The 17,334-nt window shown below is 37.8% G+C and overlaps 1 protein-coding gene across 6 annotated transcripts in view; it reads left to right on the top strand.

Moving 5' to 3' along the window:
• Positions 1-17,334, top strand: part of unm_hu7910 (un-named hu7910) — an 87,280-nt gene that overhangs the window by 54,881 nt on the left and 15,065 nt on the right. For all 6 annotated transcript variants that reach the window (XM_088642352.1, XM_088642354.1, XM_088642355.1 and 3 more), the window contains 6 exons: positions 10,031-10,116; positions 10,656-10,742; positions 11,147-11,297; positions 13,228-13,364; positions 15,235-15,333; positions 16,514-16,603. In XM_088642352.1, the coding sequence (XP_088498478.1) occupies positions 10,031-10,116; positions 10,656-10,742; positions 11,147-11,297; positions 13,228-13,364; positions 15,235-15,333; positions 16,514-16,603 (650 nt within the window). The remainder of the gene's footprint in view (positions 1-10,030; positions 10,117-10,655; positions 10,743-11,146; positions 11,298-13,227; positions 13,365-15,234; positions 15,334-16,513; positions 16,604-17,334) is intronic.

A 17,334-nucleotide genomic window follows, 5' to 3' on the forward strand; every position in this document is an offset into this window, starting at 1 on the left:
AACCACAAATTTGTTAAGATTTCACCACAAATATACTGGAGCTGTTGGTGTAGTTTGAGGGACACGAGTTCTTTGTTCTCTGGCACAGCTTTGGTGAAAAGCGTAATACATCAGGCACATTTGGTTAAACAAGTATTTATTAACAATGACAGTGCCACACACTAAAGTACACGAAGTGTAAACATACAACATACAAGTTACCCTGCGTACAAATTTACAAATAAGGCATCCCAGAGGCCTACAGTCCTAACCACCCAGAAAACCCCAGTCTGCTTATCAAGTGTTCTTATATATATATAAGTCATATTTAGTGCCTACAAAGATAAAAAATAAGAGATAAGCTACCTTCTAAACTAAATAGTATGTACCTATCTCCCTATTATAAAAATGCACAAACCAGGAAAGGCAATTTTAATCGAGGGATTCTTTACACAGGAGATCATTGTTCCCTTAAAACCACAGAATAGCAAGCTCTCCTAACAAGGATCAAATACTTCACTCCAATCTGGTCTTTCAGGGTGACCTGGAACAAGGAGCTCTCGCCTTGGATATCTTCCTTTTTCTCTTCCTGTCTCTCCCCTTCACTCTGCTTCACCATCCTTATAGATGGTGTCTCTCTGCAGAAGTTGATTGACACTTTATCATTGACCCAGAGCTTAATTAAATAAGGTAAACCCAGGAAGGTTTTGATTGCTGTGGTCACTGAATCTGGAATCCCTGCATATCAGCAAACACCCCCTGTGTTTTGAAGCTGGTAATATTTACACTGCGAGGTGATTTACCAATCATGGCCTCCTAATAATCCCCCTCTATGAATTGGCTTCATCACTCTGTTCTCCTCCCCACTGATAGCTGATGTGTGGTGAGCGTTCTGGCGCACTATGGCTGCCGTTGCATCATCCAGGTGGGGCTGCACATTGGTGGTGGTGGAGGGAGTCCCCATTACCTGTAAAGCGCTTTGAGAGGAGTGTCCAGAAAAGCGCTATATAAGTATAAGCAAATATTATAATAATTATTATTATTATTATTATTATTATTATTATTATTATTATTTTATCTACTTTCTTAGAGACACTTCCGTAGGCATCTATTCATTTAGAAATGTATAGATGTTGACTGAGATTCTGAACATAGTGCGCTTGTAAAGATAATTTTTACAAATGTCTGCAATTTCGTACATTTTTACAGATTAAATAATCTTCAAAAGCAGCACATAAGTATTTAAAAAGCTTACGATTTATGAAAGAGGTGGAAGTGTCATACAGCACGAATGTAGTTTTTTATCTCCAGCTGTTATTGCACAATACCTTATGTGGAAAATGCCCATTAACAAGACTGAGTAGTCAAGGTGAACATTACCCATTCTGACAGTTGTAATTGTAGTTCTCAGTAACAGCGTTAGCCTTTGAGCTTTATTTATACTGACATGTTTTTTGTGTATCTTTTCTTTTCCTTAAAGTATCAAGAGGTTATGGGCTGATGATAACGTGTTTGTACAAATATCCTGTGTCGCATCTTTTTTTTAGTTTTCAGCTGTCTTCCGTGACGGATAATCACAATGTTATTTGAATTTCTCCCATTAGTACAAAGCTCAAAGTTAAACTATTGTTTATCACATTGCTGATCAAGGGAAGCTACCATTCTTGAGTTAAGTTAAGACAGTGTGACTGCAAAAGGAAATCTCAAAGTTTTATTTGCAATAGATGCAGTTTAGGCTTTGACTGTAGTTGTGCACAGATTTTTGAAAAAACACTTGGTTTATTAAACTTTAATATCCCTTTTGCAGTTGATGATTAAATCACTTATGTTGGTTGATGTTATCCTATTCCTCTCGATTATGCACACTGAATTCATTAAAGTTTTTATGGTGCGCAATGATTTGCTCAAATCACACTTGACGGTTGGAAGAACACTGTTTTTTTTCATTACAGTAATTGGATTACAGGCTTTGTCCTTCACTCTCCCCAAGAGGAGACATCATTTGTTCTTATTTCTTGCCCTGTTAAAACAGGTTTCTGCCACCTAAATGAGGTCAGGAAGAAAGGCAACAGGGTTTTCCCATGTCTTGAGAAATTCTTTAACTTTATTATAAAAAGATGTGGCTCCAGTAGCTTTGACACTGAACTAAAGCAAGCTGTTTCTCGTTTAGGTAATATTTGTTTCCTTTTGTGTTTGAATAGCAACGCCAGCCATTCAAAGAGCGTTAATGCCATCACCAATGAATTAGTGTTCCCAAAGCAATAACAATTAGAAACATTTAGAACAATAACATACTATTATTTGAGAGTCTCACTCGCTGTTTTTCAGGCTGTGACAGGATTCTAGGCTGCCATTTCTATTGAGCAGAGGTCTCAAACTAAGTATACCTTAGGGCATGTGCCACCTCCTAAATCTTCCTAACGGGGCAGTAGTGTCACTGAAGATGGTTTTCAGAAAAAGTTTTGTGTCAATTCAAATACAAAAACTGTCACATAACTATATACAGTTCTCTAGGCACTTGACAGAGAGATTTTAATAATAATAATAATTACTATTATACTAATTACTATTTATTATACTAATTACACCACCAATATGCAGCCCCCACCTGGATGATGCGATGGCAGCCATAGTGTGCCAGTACACTCACCACACACCAGCTATTAGTGGGGAGGAGGACAAATTAATGAAGCCAGTTCATAGATGGGGATTATTAAGAGGCCATGATTGTTAAGGGCCAATAGGAAATTTGGCTAGGACACCGGGGTCACACCCCATACTCTTTTCGAGAAATGCCCTGGGATTTTTAATGACCACAGAGAGTCAAGACCTCTGTTTTACATCTCATCTGAAGGACGGTGCCTTTTTATAGTGCCGGTGCCGTCACTATACTGGGGCATTAGGACCCTCACAGACTGCAGGGTGAGCGCCCCCTGCTGGCCCCACTAACACCTCTTCCAGCAGCAATGTTTAATGTTTGCTACATTACATATACAGTAGATACATACAGATTTGCCAACAGTGTGTTTTGTCATTTTTTATGTTTGGCCTCAGTGAAGGAACAGTTAGAACATTCAGGATTGCAGGAAAGACAAAATTAGATAATTGTTTTCAGTATTGATATGTTTCTATGTGGAAAAAAAAAGTTTCTTACAAATATAAACTGAAAAACAAGGACTTGATTTTTTGGATTGCTCTGCAAAGATCTGGGAAGGAATGGTTGGAAGAATTGTGACATAAATAATTTCTTTGAATTTCGTCTTCAACTAAGTTTGTCCCATTTATAAATCACTAGGTGCTGCTTCCACGTCAACAAAAAATGGATATGCTAACATCACAAAGCTTTCTCCGTGTATCTTGAAAACAACAAAACACTGACCAAATTTTTAAAAAGTGGCCAGGGGTTACTAGTGTATCAATAACACCCTGTCAATGACCCTGTGTGACAGCAACAATTTTCACTGTCCCTTATTCCATCCTACATTGTTGGCAAACTGGCAAATTTCAATTACTACAACATTTGGATCGTCCTCTCTCGCAAGTATGACAAGCTGTGCAGTGCCAACCAAATCGGTTCTCTCATCAAATTGCAATTGAATATGCACCATACTTTTCTTGATGAGCTGCTCAACCATTTTACTAGAGATGTCAAGAACGTTTTCTGCTGTTGTATTTGGAGATTGGCTGAAAAGAGACCTATCACTGATTTAAGACATTTTTTAATAAATTCACTATCAGTAAATGGCTTCCCATACTCGGCAGTCATTTTACTCATGAGATAACTTGCTCAAACTGCCAAAGTTAAAAATAACTGCATGTTTCAATTGGTAATGCCATTTAATGTTGTAGTATTTAAAAATGGCAATTTTGCCTCTGCAGATCAAGCATGTGGCAGTCTGTACTCAATTGCAAATCAGAGGTTCTAGTCGCTAGCAGGATAAGGCACCTTCACAGCTCCAATTTTGCACTTCGAAACACAGCGGAAAATATGGTTGCTATGGTTTCTAACTATTGTCGTACATGAGTTATGTGTCAAAATACGTTAGTAATATGGTATGGTAGTACTATTTTAAAGCAGTACATTAAAATAATATAGTTATACGCTTGCTGCAATTTGCAAGCCGATCATGGGCCTGATTAAATATCTTGCAAAATACTTTGCTGGCCAGATTGTTGAACTGCCCTCAGGCCCATCAACATGAGACACCTGCTAGTAAGTTTCCTCTCAGCTTCCCCAGTAAGATTGATAGCTGTTCAGATTCTGGAGTCTGATTGTAGTCACATTTCACACAGTCCAATGCACTTTTATTGGTTTGTGCGTTTATTAAGAAAAATGTGGTTCACCTATTTATCACTGTAATAGGTTTTGCAAAACAATTGCTTACCACTAGTGCCACTAGTTATTTTTCATTTTATAATATAAAATGCTCTTTTACAATTGTAAGCATTTATGCATTTAATGGTATTTGTATTTGTAATCCAGTGTTTTTGTGTAATTTCTTGATAACCTGCCTTCACAAAGTATGTTAGGAGTATGTTTTTGTAGCTGTAATAAAAAGAAAGAACACTAAACAAACAGTGCTGAATCCAGTTCAAAGAGGTTTTCAAGTAAAATCTGGGTTACGAGTAAAGAAATCAACAGTTCTGAGAAAGAGGCATTTATTAGAACAAGTGTTTCGGAGTTAACAGAGACAACCGTTTAATGAAAATCAGACAGCGCAGACGTGTCGGATCTCTAATGTCTGAAATACCCGAATGTATACCTGAACATATTGTCCACGCTTCCGTTAAAATCAAGTTTAAGCTTAAGCATGTTTTTTCAACACTCTATGAAACAAAAAAGGATCTGGCAACTCGAATAAGATGTTCCATGAATTAATTTGAGTTCTATTCACCTGTGATTACTTTTTAATTAGTTCTGTACCTTTATACTTATTACAAAATGCCTTTGGCTATGTTACAGTTGCTGAGCTCTTCCCTCATGACGTTAATCACTATTTTTAATTATAATCTTGATTCAAATGAACTCTTTCCAAAATGACCATATTGCTTAAGGCAAGTGTTGAGGCAGTTGTTTTGTTGGGGTGTTATATCGGTTATCCCAAATTGTAAAAGTTGTTTAGCTTTTAGAATCAAGATTCTGTTGTGGCGTTTCTGGAAGGGCAAGCATAAATCAAGCTAAAAATTAAACACCGCCGCATATCACAGAGGTAGAGTTTATTATTACTATTAATAATCCTGTCGCATTTATTTTATTGGGATTATTTTTTACATTCTTCACGAGCAGTCAGTTTAGCAAAAACTGATTATTAGAGATTTTGCAGTTTGGGATATTTTTTTTCCCTTCACCGTTACTCTGCTATATTTGAGGAATCAAGCTAAAGGTGTACTGTAGTTCCACCAACCCTAAGAAGGGCACTTTTAATATGGATTAATTAATAGAATAAATAATTAACAGTACTGACAAGGTTTGATTAACATCGTTAATCCGAAGAAGTCCGGAGTTTTGTCTGATTGATTGGGCTCAATGCTGCTTTTGTGGTCTAAGTAATTTGTCCTATAAAGGAAGGTCTCTTATTCCAATTGGACCTAGGGGAAATTAGGCCAAATAAGCTTATTTTGCCAGATTTTGATAATCAGTTTTGCAGTGAAGGATTGTGGTTGTTTTTCTTTTTTTCTGTCATTAGAATGGGCGGGAATCTGATGCTTAAAAATGCTGCTACTAGGAGAATGAGACCAAAGACAAATTGGTAATTTATGTATAAACTGTGATTTCCATTAAGGTGCCCAGTGTATGGCATTTTATCTTAATGTACAGGGACATGTATATCGTGCAGTATATCTTGATAATTGAAAGTGGCCTGTGTGATCTCTTCTACAATGAAAAATCATCAGATCCTACTCATGGCACTGTGTAGTGTCTGAATCTCTCAAATACACATTTGAGCACTTAAGTGGTGGTAAATCATGAATTTCAGCTTTACTTACCCATTAGAAAAATGAAGAAAAAAAACGTATTTAATGAAATATATATTTCTCAACACCGTATATATCATTTCAATCATTCATTATCTCTCATTTTGTATGGTGTTTTTTGTAAATCCAGTAAAAGTAATACCTTAGGTGTAAATCTCTCCAAAAGACACCACTTTCACATTAATTTGCAGCTCCACAAAAGATATATCCACGTATATGTTCTGAATAAACAATTATTTCATTTATCTTAGGAAAATTGGAAAATGTGATCTGAGATGCTCCTAATTAATTTCAGTTAAGTTGGTACCTGGTCCCTTTCTCCGATAGACAATAATGACCAGAGTCCAGGCTACAGATCTGAACCCCTATTCCTCTGTTTACCATATGAGGTCACATCTGCCCATGTTCTGACACACTGCAGGGGGAGGGGTTTATAATTTATGAAAACAGCACTACCCAGAGGGAACAGCTGCTGCTAATGTGTGGAAATAGGAGGAGGTCCAGAGAATCCCCACTGATAAAACTGTCTGCCTTCTGAGACTGTGAAATATGTGTGTCAGGTGTGTATGATACAGGAAGAATTAATTAGATCCCGTATGCCTAAATATTTCAGTAAATATGTGAAACCTTTGATTAAATATTTAGGTGTTTTGTGAAAACCTTGGTTTCATGTCCTTTCTGTAACATATACTACTTTTTTTTTCTTTTGTTACTTTTATTTACCAACTCAGCTCAGAAGGTGCTTGCATATGGCTCCAATGTTGAAAAAGAATTATCTAAATATATACTCCCTCACTCATTTGATTCAGCAGAACAGATTCTGTTTGTTTTTTTTGCGGTGAATGAATACCTAAAGATCTCATTCAGTTATAGTTCAGCTGTTATTGCTTTAAAGGGATTTAAACAGGACAAACTTCAGACATAAAGTCTGTGTAGATTCCAGCCATTGGCAGACCTATTCTAATAGACTTTTAGGGAGAAAAATATTTTGTAATCTTCTGTAACTTGAAAAAACTTTTTCTATATCTGTTCAGACTTCAGTGCTTAGTTAAATCTACTAATGAATAATATGTGTCACACAAGACTGGTAAACCTAAAATGGTTTTAAAACTAAAACACCGCAAAACTTTACCTAAGGCATCAGAAAACAGAATAGCTTGAAGTTGTTTTATTTGTCCCACTTGTGTCAATTTAATTTTGTGTTAGCTGTTACTCTCAATAGCCCATGGGTGTGTCATCTTTTTAATGAAGACATGGTGTACAGTAATTCTTAAGACAATACATACTGTAAGCAAACAAATATTTATCCACCTGCTTTCAAAACTCGAAGGACAGAGACGCCTCAGTGTGTATACAGTCTGTGTAAGATCCTCAGCAGAGGGAGATGGGATGTTGCTTGACAAAGTCCACATGCTAAAAGCTTTACAGTACTATTAGTCGTCTATCCCTTCAAGGTATTTGGACCAGAGTGGCATTGTGGGAAAGTGGTTAGCATTGCTGCCTCGCAGCACTGGGGCCCTGGGCTGAATTCCTGGGCTGCTATCTGCATAGAGTTTCTGTCTTCTTCCCTGTGTGTGCGTGGGTTTTCTCTGGGTGCTCCACTCCCCCCCCCCCCAGTCCAAAGACAGATTACCTGTCTTGTTAGATTGTGTTAGATGACTCGGCTTCTGTAACATTGGCCCTGGTGTGAGTGTGTCTGTATGCACCCTGGGATAGACTGGGGTCTCATCCAGGGTATATCTTGCATTGCAACTGTTGCTTACTGGAACCAGCTCTCTCCCCCACAACCCTGTACTGGCTCTTTGAAGCAGATTAGAAAGTAGATGGATATTTGAACCATGTTCTTTTGTCCTTTACTTCATACCAGTTCTGTACCTTGTAACTCAGCATTTACTAAGTGCATTTGCAAAAATTCCACCTATATATGGCTATTGTGCTCTGCAAAACGACAATAATTTGACAAGGTGTATTGATATACTGGATGTATATGATATACAGGAGTAGCCTCTTACAATATACAGTATGTAAACCTAGATAAAATCTAATATGAAGTTACTAAATGTATCCACAGATTGTTCTCCAAGAGCACAGGTTTAAAGACTTTCAAACCATTATAATGAGGATTGAGTCGTAGCACATGCTCATGAAAAAACACCGAATGAGTCTTTTTCACTTAAAAATATATCTGGGTCACAAACATTCTCAGTTCCCAACAGATTTCGTAACTTTGAAGCTCACTGTGTGTTTGCTGTATGGAGCATAATCAACATGGCAGTTATTTTTGTTTTCGGGTAGAGAAATAAAGCCCATGCGTGTATCCAAGCTATGAAAAAGGAGTTCACGGAGGTACTCGCATCGCAGGATTTCTTGTTATGTTTAAGACAAGCTTACTGGTCTTCACTGGACAGCTTAACATAGAGAAGAGATGCACATTGGTGGTGGTGGAGGGGAGACCCCATTACCTGTAAAGCGCTTTGAGTGGAGTGTCCAGAAAAGCGCTATATAAGTGTCAGCTATTATTATTATTAATAACAGCGATTCACGGTGGCACAGACTAACCATGTCTCTTTCCACAGCACAAACAGGCAGAAAGTTTTTTAGCTAAAATTGTAATGTTGTTGTGACATATCTGGAGAATACTGTGTGATAATTGGCCGTGAGTGCTGAGTATCCAGACTAACAAAAGAAAAGAACCGAGACCGTTATCAATTACAGAAGGCCAATGCAGTGCCCAATTCAAAGGAAAGCTATAGACAAAATACATAGTACAACAGTGTGGAAAGATGACAGGTATGTTAGATAAGGCATTTATATCTACTTCATGTTTTTCAAGAACTACTGACTAAAGAGCTTTTAGAGGCACAGGGACTTCCAATGTGGGTCATTGCCTATTTCAAGCAGAAAGCCCACTCACAAATAGGGCTAGTTATGTCATGTCATCCAAGAATTTGGAAGCATACGCATTCTTTCAAACTGGAAGACTACACGTTCTTTCCTGCTTCTTAAGTGAAGACATCTTGCAGTGAATTTGTGACATTTATTCAGGATTATGATTTTCTTATCATCTTGCTAAATCGCATTAGAATAGATATTTCCCTGTGCAATCAAGGAGATACTGATTTTCTGTATAGTTGACTATGCAAGGCATTTTTTTGAGTAGTGATCTTTTTCAAATATTCAGTTGTTATTGAGGAGCAAGAAATTGACGGTTACAAATGTCTTGGCACTATTGTTGATTGCAAACTTTAGAAGAAAATATGGATGCCATATTTGAGACGAGCCAACAAAGACAGTTCTTCTTGAGAAAACTGCTCCTTTAATGTGTATAGTATAATGATGACTTTATTCTGTAGAGATTTTATTGAATCTTCGTCTTCACTATGGTAGCATGGTTTGATAGCCTGAATGCATGCAATAAGCAGAGACTGAGTGAAGGTGGAGATTGCATGAAGGTAGGCAGCAAAGTTACACTATATAAAACAAGTAGCGTGGAAGGCTGTAATGAATATACTCATCGAACATCGCAACCACCGTAAATGTATGCTCCCTCCTTCAGGGCATCGATCTAGAGTTAAGTGCAATAGAACAAAGTTATCTTTCATTCCCACTGTTTTTAGCCTGCTCAGATCACACAAGTAATTAACTGATTGCCACATTTTATTTTCATCATGTTTGTGACTTAGATATCTATTTTACTTATATTGACCTGTTTTGGACTGTGAGGATTACTTAAAACTTCTGACTTGTTTTTAGCCTTATGAATGTATTTCTTAATGGATTTGTGTTGTGTTAAATTTGTCATGTGTTGTGTACATCTTTTTTCCTGCCTAAAAAGCAGCATTGAATATAAATATACAGTATTGGAGCCTTCCATGTTTGTATGTTGTTGATGAGCAGACAACTCCCAGATATATTCCTTGCTTGCATAGACAGCATAGTGTTTTTTCACTCTTTAGAATGGATAGAGAATAAACTGCTTCAAACGTTTTTCAGAAAGGCAGGAAAGTATACATTTCTCCACATGACATTATTCTGTCAATACTCTGAAGCTAATGATGGTCTTTCTTGGTTTTAGCAAAGAAGAAAAAGCCAAAGCTCCTGAATAAATTTGATAAGACTATAAAAGCTGAGATAGATGCAGCTGAAAAGCTCCGCAAAAAGGTAAGGTTTTTAACATTCAACAGTTTGTCTAGTAATATGTCACATTTAAGCTGTAAAACAGCTTGGTTTGACTGTTTTGCATTGGCCCAGAAGTGCAAATCACAATTTGTGTTGGTGTTATGCACTTTTATTTTTGTTTGTGTTTCACAATACTGGGCCACCATACTATTTTCTGATAGACAAGTTTAAGTTCATGAAACATTCAGCATGCACATTTTTACTAACCAAATTTTTGTGTTACATTTATTTAATTTCACAATGCATCCTCTCCTGATAGCTTTTTAACTGATCTCTCTAAAGCAAGAAAGAATGAATTAAGAACAGTACCTGAAAGGAAAGCACAGAGATTAGAATTGACACATCTGCTGATGATAAAGATATGAACTCCTGTAATGCAGTAAAAATCTTATTTTGCTTTCTGATCTGTAATTTACTTATCCTGATTTTGTCGTTTTCAGGGTATTTGCAGATCAGAAAGCAGGGTGTACGTTTCGCTCAAGTCTGCATGTTGAGGTTATTTTTTAAAATATTTTTCACAGGGAAAAATTGAAGATGCACTCCAAGCTTTTGAAAGTCTCGTCAGTAAATACCCCCAGAGCCCCAGAGCCCGATATGGGAAAGCACAGGTAAAATCACAGCTGACTACCAGTGCATGTGTTCTTTACTGATCGTGGTCTTTCAACAAAATAATCTATTACTCTGTAAAAGTTTGACATGAACTGTGATATTTTGGATTTTGTGTCCTTTTTTCCTGGAGACAAGATGGTCCTGAAGAACCGTTAAATAAAAGTAAACGCCACTTTGCATCTGTTCTCTTACATACTCAAAAGAATCATTGTATTGCAGCATCATAAGACAGTATCTAGAAATTGAATTATTTTTGATGAACTTCCATTTCTGTTGCTTTTGTCAGGAGCTTCTGACCTTAGTATTATGTTATTTTGCTGGTCAAATATGCCACATGACGGGCATTTAATATGCGTGTCTATTAGACAAGCACTTATGCCGATACTACTGTGTCATTGAACAGTCTGAAGACGACCTGGCAGAGAAAATGAGAAGCAATGAGGTTCTTCTCAAAGCCGTCAACACTTTCAGAGAGGCGGCCGAGTTGCCCAACGCCCCAGCCGACCTGGTGAAGCTGGCCCTCAGACGACGTGCCGAGAGACAGCAGTTTTTAGGTAACGCCCTCCTGTCACGAAACCCTTGGTTTTCCTTTTCCTATGCGTGAAAAGTCACAGTTCATTTTGTTGTGGACCCGCCCGAATCTGGAAGAGCCACTTTTGTCGTTTTCGTGTCTCGGCTAGCAGCTGCCACACCCCCGGGCTCTCACAGGAGGGAAGGGCAGACCGTCGGGCCTTCGAAGCTGTTTTAGATAGATAGATAATACTTTATTAATCCCGTAGGGAAATTGATGTGTTACAGCAGTCCAGCCCAAGACAAGCAAAAACAGACATCAGAATAGTTATAAAACAAAAGACAACAAAATAAATACAAATAAAAAAATAAATAAATACATAGGTGTGTGCAAAATGTGATGATCATAATCACTGTAAAAACAATAAAATATGTGCAAAATGTGCATAGGTTTATACAGACTGATTGTCCAAAAAGTACAATGGAGCAAACATGCTGTCCATAGACGAGCAAATGAAGGACTAACAGTCCTAGCCTAGGGCAGAGTTATACACCCTGACAGCCGCCGGGAGGAAAGACCTGCAGAAACGTTCCCTTGAACACCGTAGCTGGAGCAGTCTGTTGCTTAAAGTGCTCCGCTGCCCAGTAACAGTCCCATGAAGCGGATGAGAGGTGTTGTTCATGATGGCTGTGAGCTTGGTCAGCATTCTCCTCTCAGCCACCACCTCCAGGGGGTCAAGGCTCAGCCCCAACACAGAGCCAGCCTTTTTGATAAGTTTATTGAGCCTATTTGCATCTCTTGTCACGGTGCTGCTGCCCCAGCACACAACAGGGTAGAAGATGGCCGCCGCCACCACTGATTCATAAAAAACGCATCACAGGTCCCATAACTCTTAAGGAGAGGTGCAGTGCTGATTGGAGGAGAAGCACATTCTCCCTGACGGCACCTGAGAGCCCACAGGGGGCACCGAGAGCCAGTGCTGAGGGCCAGTGGAGCCCTGGTTAACTATTCCCACCTCATCCGCAATAGCACTACAGAACTCAGGCCAAGATGGGCTACCTTGAGGGTCCTATACTAATCCACTAGTGACACAACCCAGACTCAAACCCGTGATCATAGAGCTCAATCTGCACTAGGACAAACACCAATTTACAGGTTGAGTCTCCATGATTTGTATGGAGAATATCAGCCCTGAAGACATATTTACTGGAATATTTATTCCCATACGCCCACCCTGTGATCTGTGTAGGTCCTAAAGCCCCAGTATAGTGTCAGGGGCTATACTGTACTATACTGTACAGTATACTATACTGTAGTGGGCTCCGCCTTTCGGATGAAACGTTAAACCGAGGTCCTGACTCTCAGTGGTCATTAAAGTTGCCAGGGCGTTTCTCGATAAGAGTAGGGAGTTATCACGGTGTCCGGGCCAAATTTCCCCCCTCGGCCTTTACCATGGCCTCCAAGTTGTCCCCATGTATGATTGGCTTGCACTTGCCCTGTGATGGACTGGTGTCCTGTCCAGGGTGTACCCTGCCTTGTGCTCTTTGCTTGCTGGGTAGGGTCTGGCTTCCCGCAACACCGTATGGTATAAAGCGGTTTGGCAAATGACATGACGTGACATGACATGACATTTATTCCCACGGTTAGCTAGTTTTCTTTCATGTGTGTACCTGAGTATCCCTATTTTAAATAATATGTTTGAGTCTTTCTAATGAGAATGATTCCTACAAATCGATTTTTTTTTTGCATTTCACTGTGATTTGTCGAAAAATAAATAAATAAATAAATAAATAAATAAATGGTATTTGTACTTCCTGGCAGCTGTACCTTCTCAATAAAGCTATCATTTTACAGAAAATTTTACTGCATTGAAATGACATATTCAGTGTCTTTCATTTCCATATCTGAACAAGAGCCATATATGTTCTATTTTCACTTGACATGGAATGGTTAATTTCCGTTTGACCGTGTAGGTCGCATGCGAGGTGCTCTTGTGACGCTGGAGAAACTGGTGCAGCTTTTTCCTGAAGACATTTCCCTGAAAAATGACCTGGGAGTGGGTTACCTGCTCTTGGGAGACAACAAAAGTGCGAAACAAATCTATAAAGAGGTACATAGTTTTGCTTACACTATCCACTGAAACTCTCCAGTCTCCAAAGTCTTCACGTGCAACTCATAAGGCCGTTTTTTAAAGTTGAACGTTATTTTATTTCAGGGTTAGAACGAATCAGCATTGCTGAGTGCATTTCAAATCACAAAAAAGTAAAATGTAGACAGTAGCTTGTAAAACCTCCAATTTACATAATAATATAGACTGAATTTCCAAGTATAGGCTGCGCCATCTTCTGCGATTCAGAATGAGGGAATTAGCTTCCAGTGATGTGATGCGACCATATTACATTGTAAAGAAGAAGGCTTGTGAAGCAGGCCTCTTTTCCAAGTTGGAACAATTTGATGTCAGAACATTTCTGTGGAGAAAAGTCTGCTGCAAAACCTGTCCTTGTTCGCTCGTACATTGCATTGTATTAGTCATTACGGTGACTAGTGAGCAGGAAGGGACGCATCACGTCACAATCCGTGGGAACTCAAATGCAAGTTTGCAGCAATATGGCAGCTATTGCAGTACTTTCACAAACACCTAATTTGAGATGTGTAAAATTTTACTATAAGGTCAAAGAATTTATTTTGTTACCAAGATTTTATAACCCATCTGAGAAATTGGGGCTGCCGTTCTTCTTTAAAATTGGAGCCTAAAATTTCATCTCTGAACTTAAATAGAATACTACCATTTTTTCAGTGTTTTCATTTTTATCTGTGACCGACAATTTCTTTCAACCAAATGTGAGCAAGATTAGATATCTTTTTGATGTCTTTTAACTCATCTTAATGTTCACTCATTGTAAAGTGATCTAAACAGCTGTCCTTGCCAACATCTCACAGCTCCATGTGGGTGGATTAGATGTAGAAGTGGGATGCTTTTTTAAAACCACAAGGATACTTGTGTCTGACACTCATTTGTTTTGCTTAGAGATGCAGTAAATGGATGTTTTTATGTCAATGTGCAAGGACAACCTACAGATAATCTTCTGAAGGTGTTGAGAGAGCAATGCAGTGAACTTTCTATTGAGAACAATGAAGAATCCTTGTGTTATTTTTGACAATACATTTGACCCTTCCATACATGCAAAGATTGGTTTTCTCTTTGCAGTTTCAGCATAAAAACCGCAGATCTCTGTTATGGCAGACATACTGGAAGGAACAGTTTGTCTATAATTTGTGGAAACTGTGCCATCAGAATGATGTTGATGTAAATACTAAGGAATATGTCCCAGATATTGTTGGATATCTTCATGTACTGATGGCCAGCTGTTCTTTCTCTGTTGGCTATAGCGTTTTATAAGTAATGTAGGAGGAATTAAATGTTGTATCTCCTCATCTATCAGGAATTATTTGCATAGATCTTTGGCAATATATACAAAGGTCACAGGATACTAAATAGTTTCAGTTTTGCCAAATGTTCTTTTTTAGCTTTTGTAGTCCTTGTGGGTTTTGAGCTTAAATTTCTTTAAAAAGGTTCAAAGATCATGTCTTGATCAAAGAAAATTAATTGAATGAACTATAGTCCACAGAAGGTATCTGACCACAGAAAAGTATTAGACTTTTGTGGGGAATGCCTAAATAGACTGAGCATTTCAGTAGCCCTTTTTCAGCAATTTAGGAGGTAGTGTTTCTATATTTGGAACCAGGATCCCTTGACTGATGGGAGATGTCAAGATGAGTGAACAACACAAAACAGCACTTGGAAGTTCAGAGCTTTCTTGTTGCTGAGTTCCTTGCATCTTTAAGCCATAAGTCATCTGTTGTGGCTTAAATGTATGATTGCTGTTATACAGCTGTTATCCCAGAAAGAACAGACTAATCGAATTCAGGTGTTTTTCTGCTACACATGAATACTAATGATAGTCATGTTTTATTTTTAGGTCTTATCTATAGTGCCAAATGACGGCTTTGCCAAAGTTCACTATGGTTTCATCCTTAAAGCTGAGAACATGATAGCTGAAAGTATTCCATACCTGAGGGTAAGTAAACTGTGGAAAAAACATTCTCTGACCTCAACCCTTCTACTGATAAAATACTAAGGTGTTAGAAATTAGAAAGAAACATTGCTGAAAAATATGTGGTTTTACTAATTAAATGTTTCTAATAGACTAATAATGAATGTTATATCGGAGTAGAAATAAATATCATTTTTATTAATTTAAAGTTTGGTGATTTCTGAAACCACACAGGATCAGGATTAAAAATTTGGATCCAACCAAGCTGATGCCTTTAAATATACGACATTCTCTGTTGCTATATGTTAGGTTTGGTCAGGTATTTGTATCTGTTTATTTATGGGCACTATCACTTACTGTGGGATTAAAGTAGTTCATTATACTGTGCTTTACCATACATTCTTAATGAAATATGCCAGAATGGCAGAAAATATTTGGATTAATAATAGAAACATACATAATATTTAACAGATAAATGGGCATTAATGAAATGAGATGAAATTTTGATGTCAAACTACTTTTCCAACCCAGAGAATGAAAATCACACACTGTTATCTTGGACTCTGAGATCTCTTCTGATTTACCTCATTCTCTCAATAGATACATATTTCATCATCTGGTAAATCTTGTCAGACTATAACATTATCTAGCTACATCTAGTTAAGTTTGTGTATGTGTTTCTTACTTATTTACTTGTATGTCTTATATAAAAAAGGCTCTAGTTTCAGAAGAATCAGGCTGTTATATTTCTTAGCACTTTACTCTTGTCTTTGCTTACCTACATTGGTCACCAATGCTGTTTAAAACTGCTGCTGTAAAATATATAAATGATGATCTCATCCAACAGATACAATTTTCATGTTCTAAATCATTATTTGCGGACAATAAATGCAGATGAGCTCGACCTGTTAATAAAGTACCTGCTTTTGCCTGCTGTACCCTAGATTTTCCTGATTGACAGGTTCTTTATATTGATTTAAATTGATATTGAATTGTGTATAATAACCTGGAGTGGATCCTATTCATGGGCTTAACTACCTTTTTAAAAAGGCAAAAGCTGCACTTAAGGACTTAAACATTACATCTGCATGAATTGGTGTTTCATAATATTCTGAAGCGTTAATTTATACTTTACAAAATTACAATAACAATAGGTCTTAACCTATTAGCGACGACCATTGAACTGCTATTTTACATTTTACAGGAGGGACTAGAATCTGGCGATGCAGGAACAGATGACGGCCGGTTTTATTTCCACTTGGGGGATGCCCTGCAAAGAGTCGGAGACAAAGATGTCAGTAAGATGTTCTAATAGTATAAATCAGTATTGTTCTGGAGGGAATGCACCTTTTTCATTATTGCTTTAATAAACATTCTGATATAGCAGTTTTATTCTTGTGCCAGAAACCTGCTGCTCAGCAGTGTACAGAAATCAAGTACAGTATTTAGCATTCATACATTCACAAACCCATGAAGAAAAGATCTATATGTAAAGAAATATTACACTGAAAAATATTCTTGCGTGTTATATAAATCACATAATCTTCACATACATTGTGAAGTGGAACAATACTTCTGTCTTCATCAGAATGCCCAGAAACCATGTGATACACATTGCTGGTTTTCATTCATGACTGCTGGGGGCTGTCTATGCTGTGTATCCTGTCTTTTAATACGGTGTCAGGATTCCTACCTTTTGATTAATATAGTGACCCATCTGTATCATAACAATATGCTTAATTGTGATACAGTCTTGATGTTTTTATATGTTACACAGAGTGTCCATTCTCCCTTCAATTTAAAGACGGCAGGCGTCTTGCTGTGAAAAGCCAGCTACTTGCCTGGACTGTCAGTTTCTAGTTCCCAGGAAGGGGCAGGTGTTTCCAGTACTTGTTGATGGGTGTGTGCTACTACTGTTTACTCAGCTGGCTTGCTCTTACGTTTTGTCAAGATGGATGGGTCTGTCTTCATGCGAAGCAGTGAATCATTGCTAATAACTGCATGCTTTCTCAAGAATCTCACAGT

This window comes from Lepisosteus platostomus, chromosome 8 (genome assembly GCF_059453375.1).
Source record: "Lepisosteus platostomus isolate fLepPlt1 chromosome 8, fLepPlt1.hap1, whole genome shotgun sequence".
In the NCBI taxonomy this organism is placed as follows: Eukaryota; Metazoa; Chordata; class Actinopteri; order Semionotiformes; family Lepisosteidae; genus Lepisosteus; species Lepisosteus platostomus.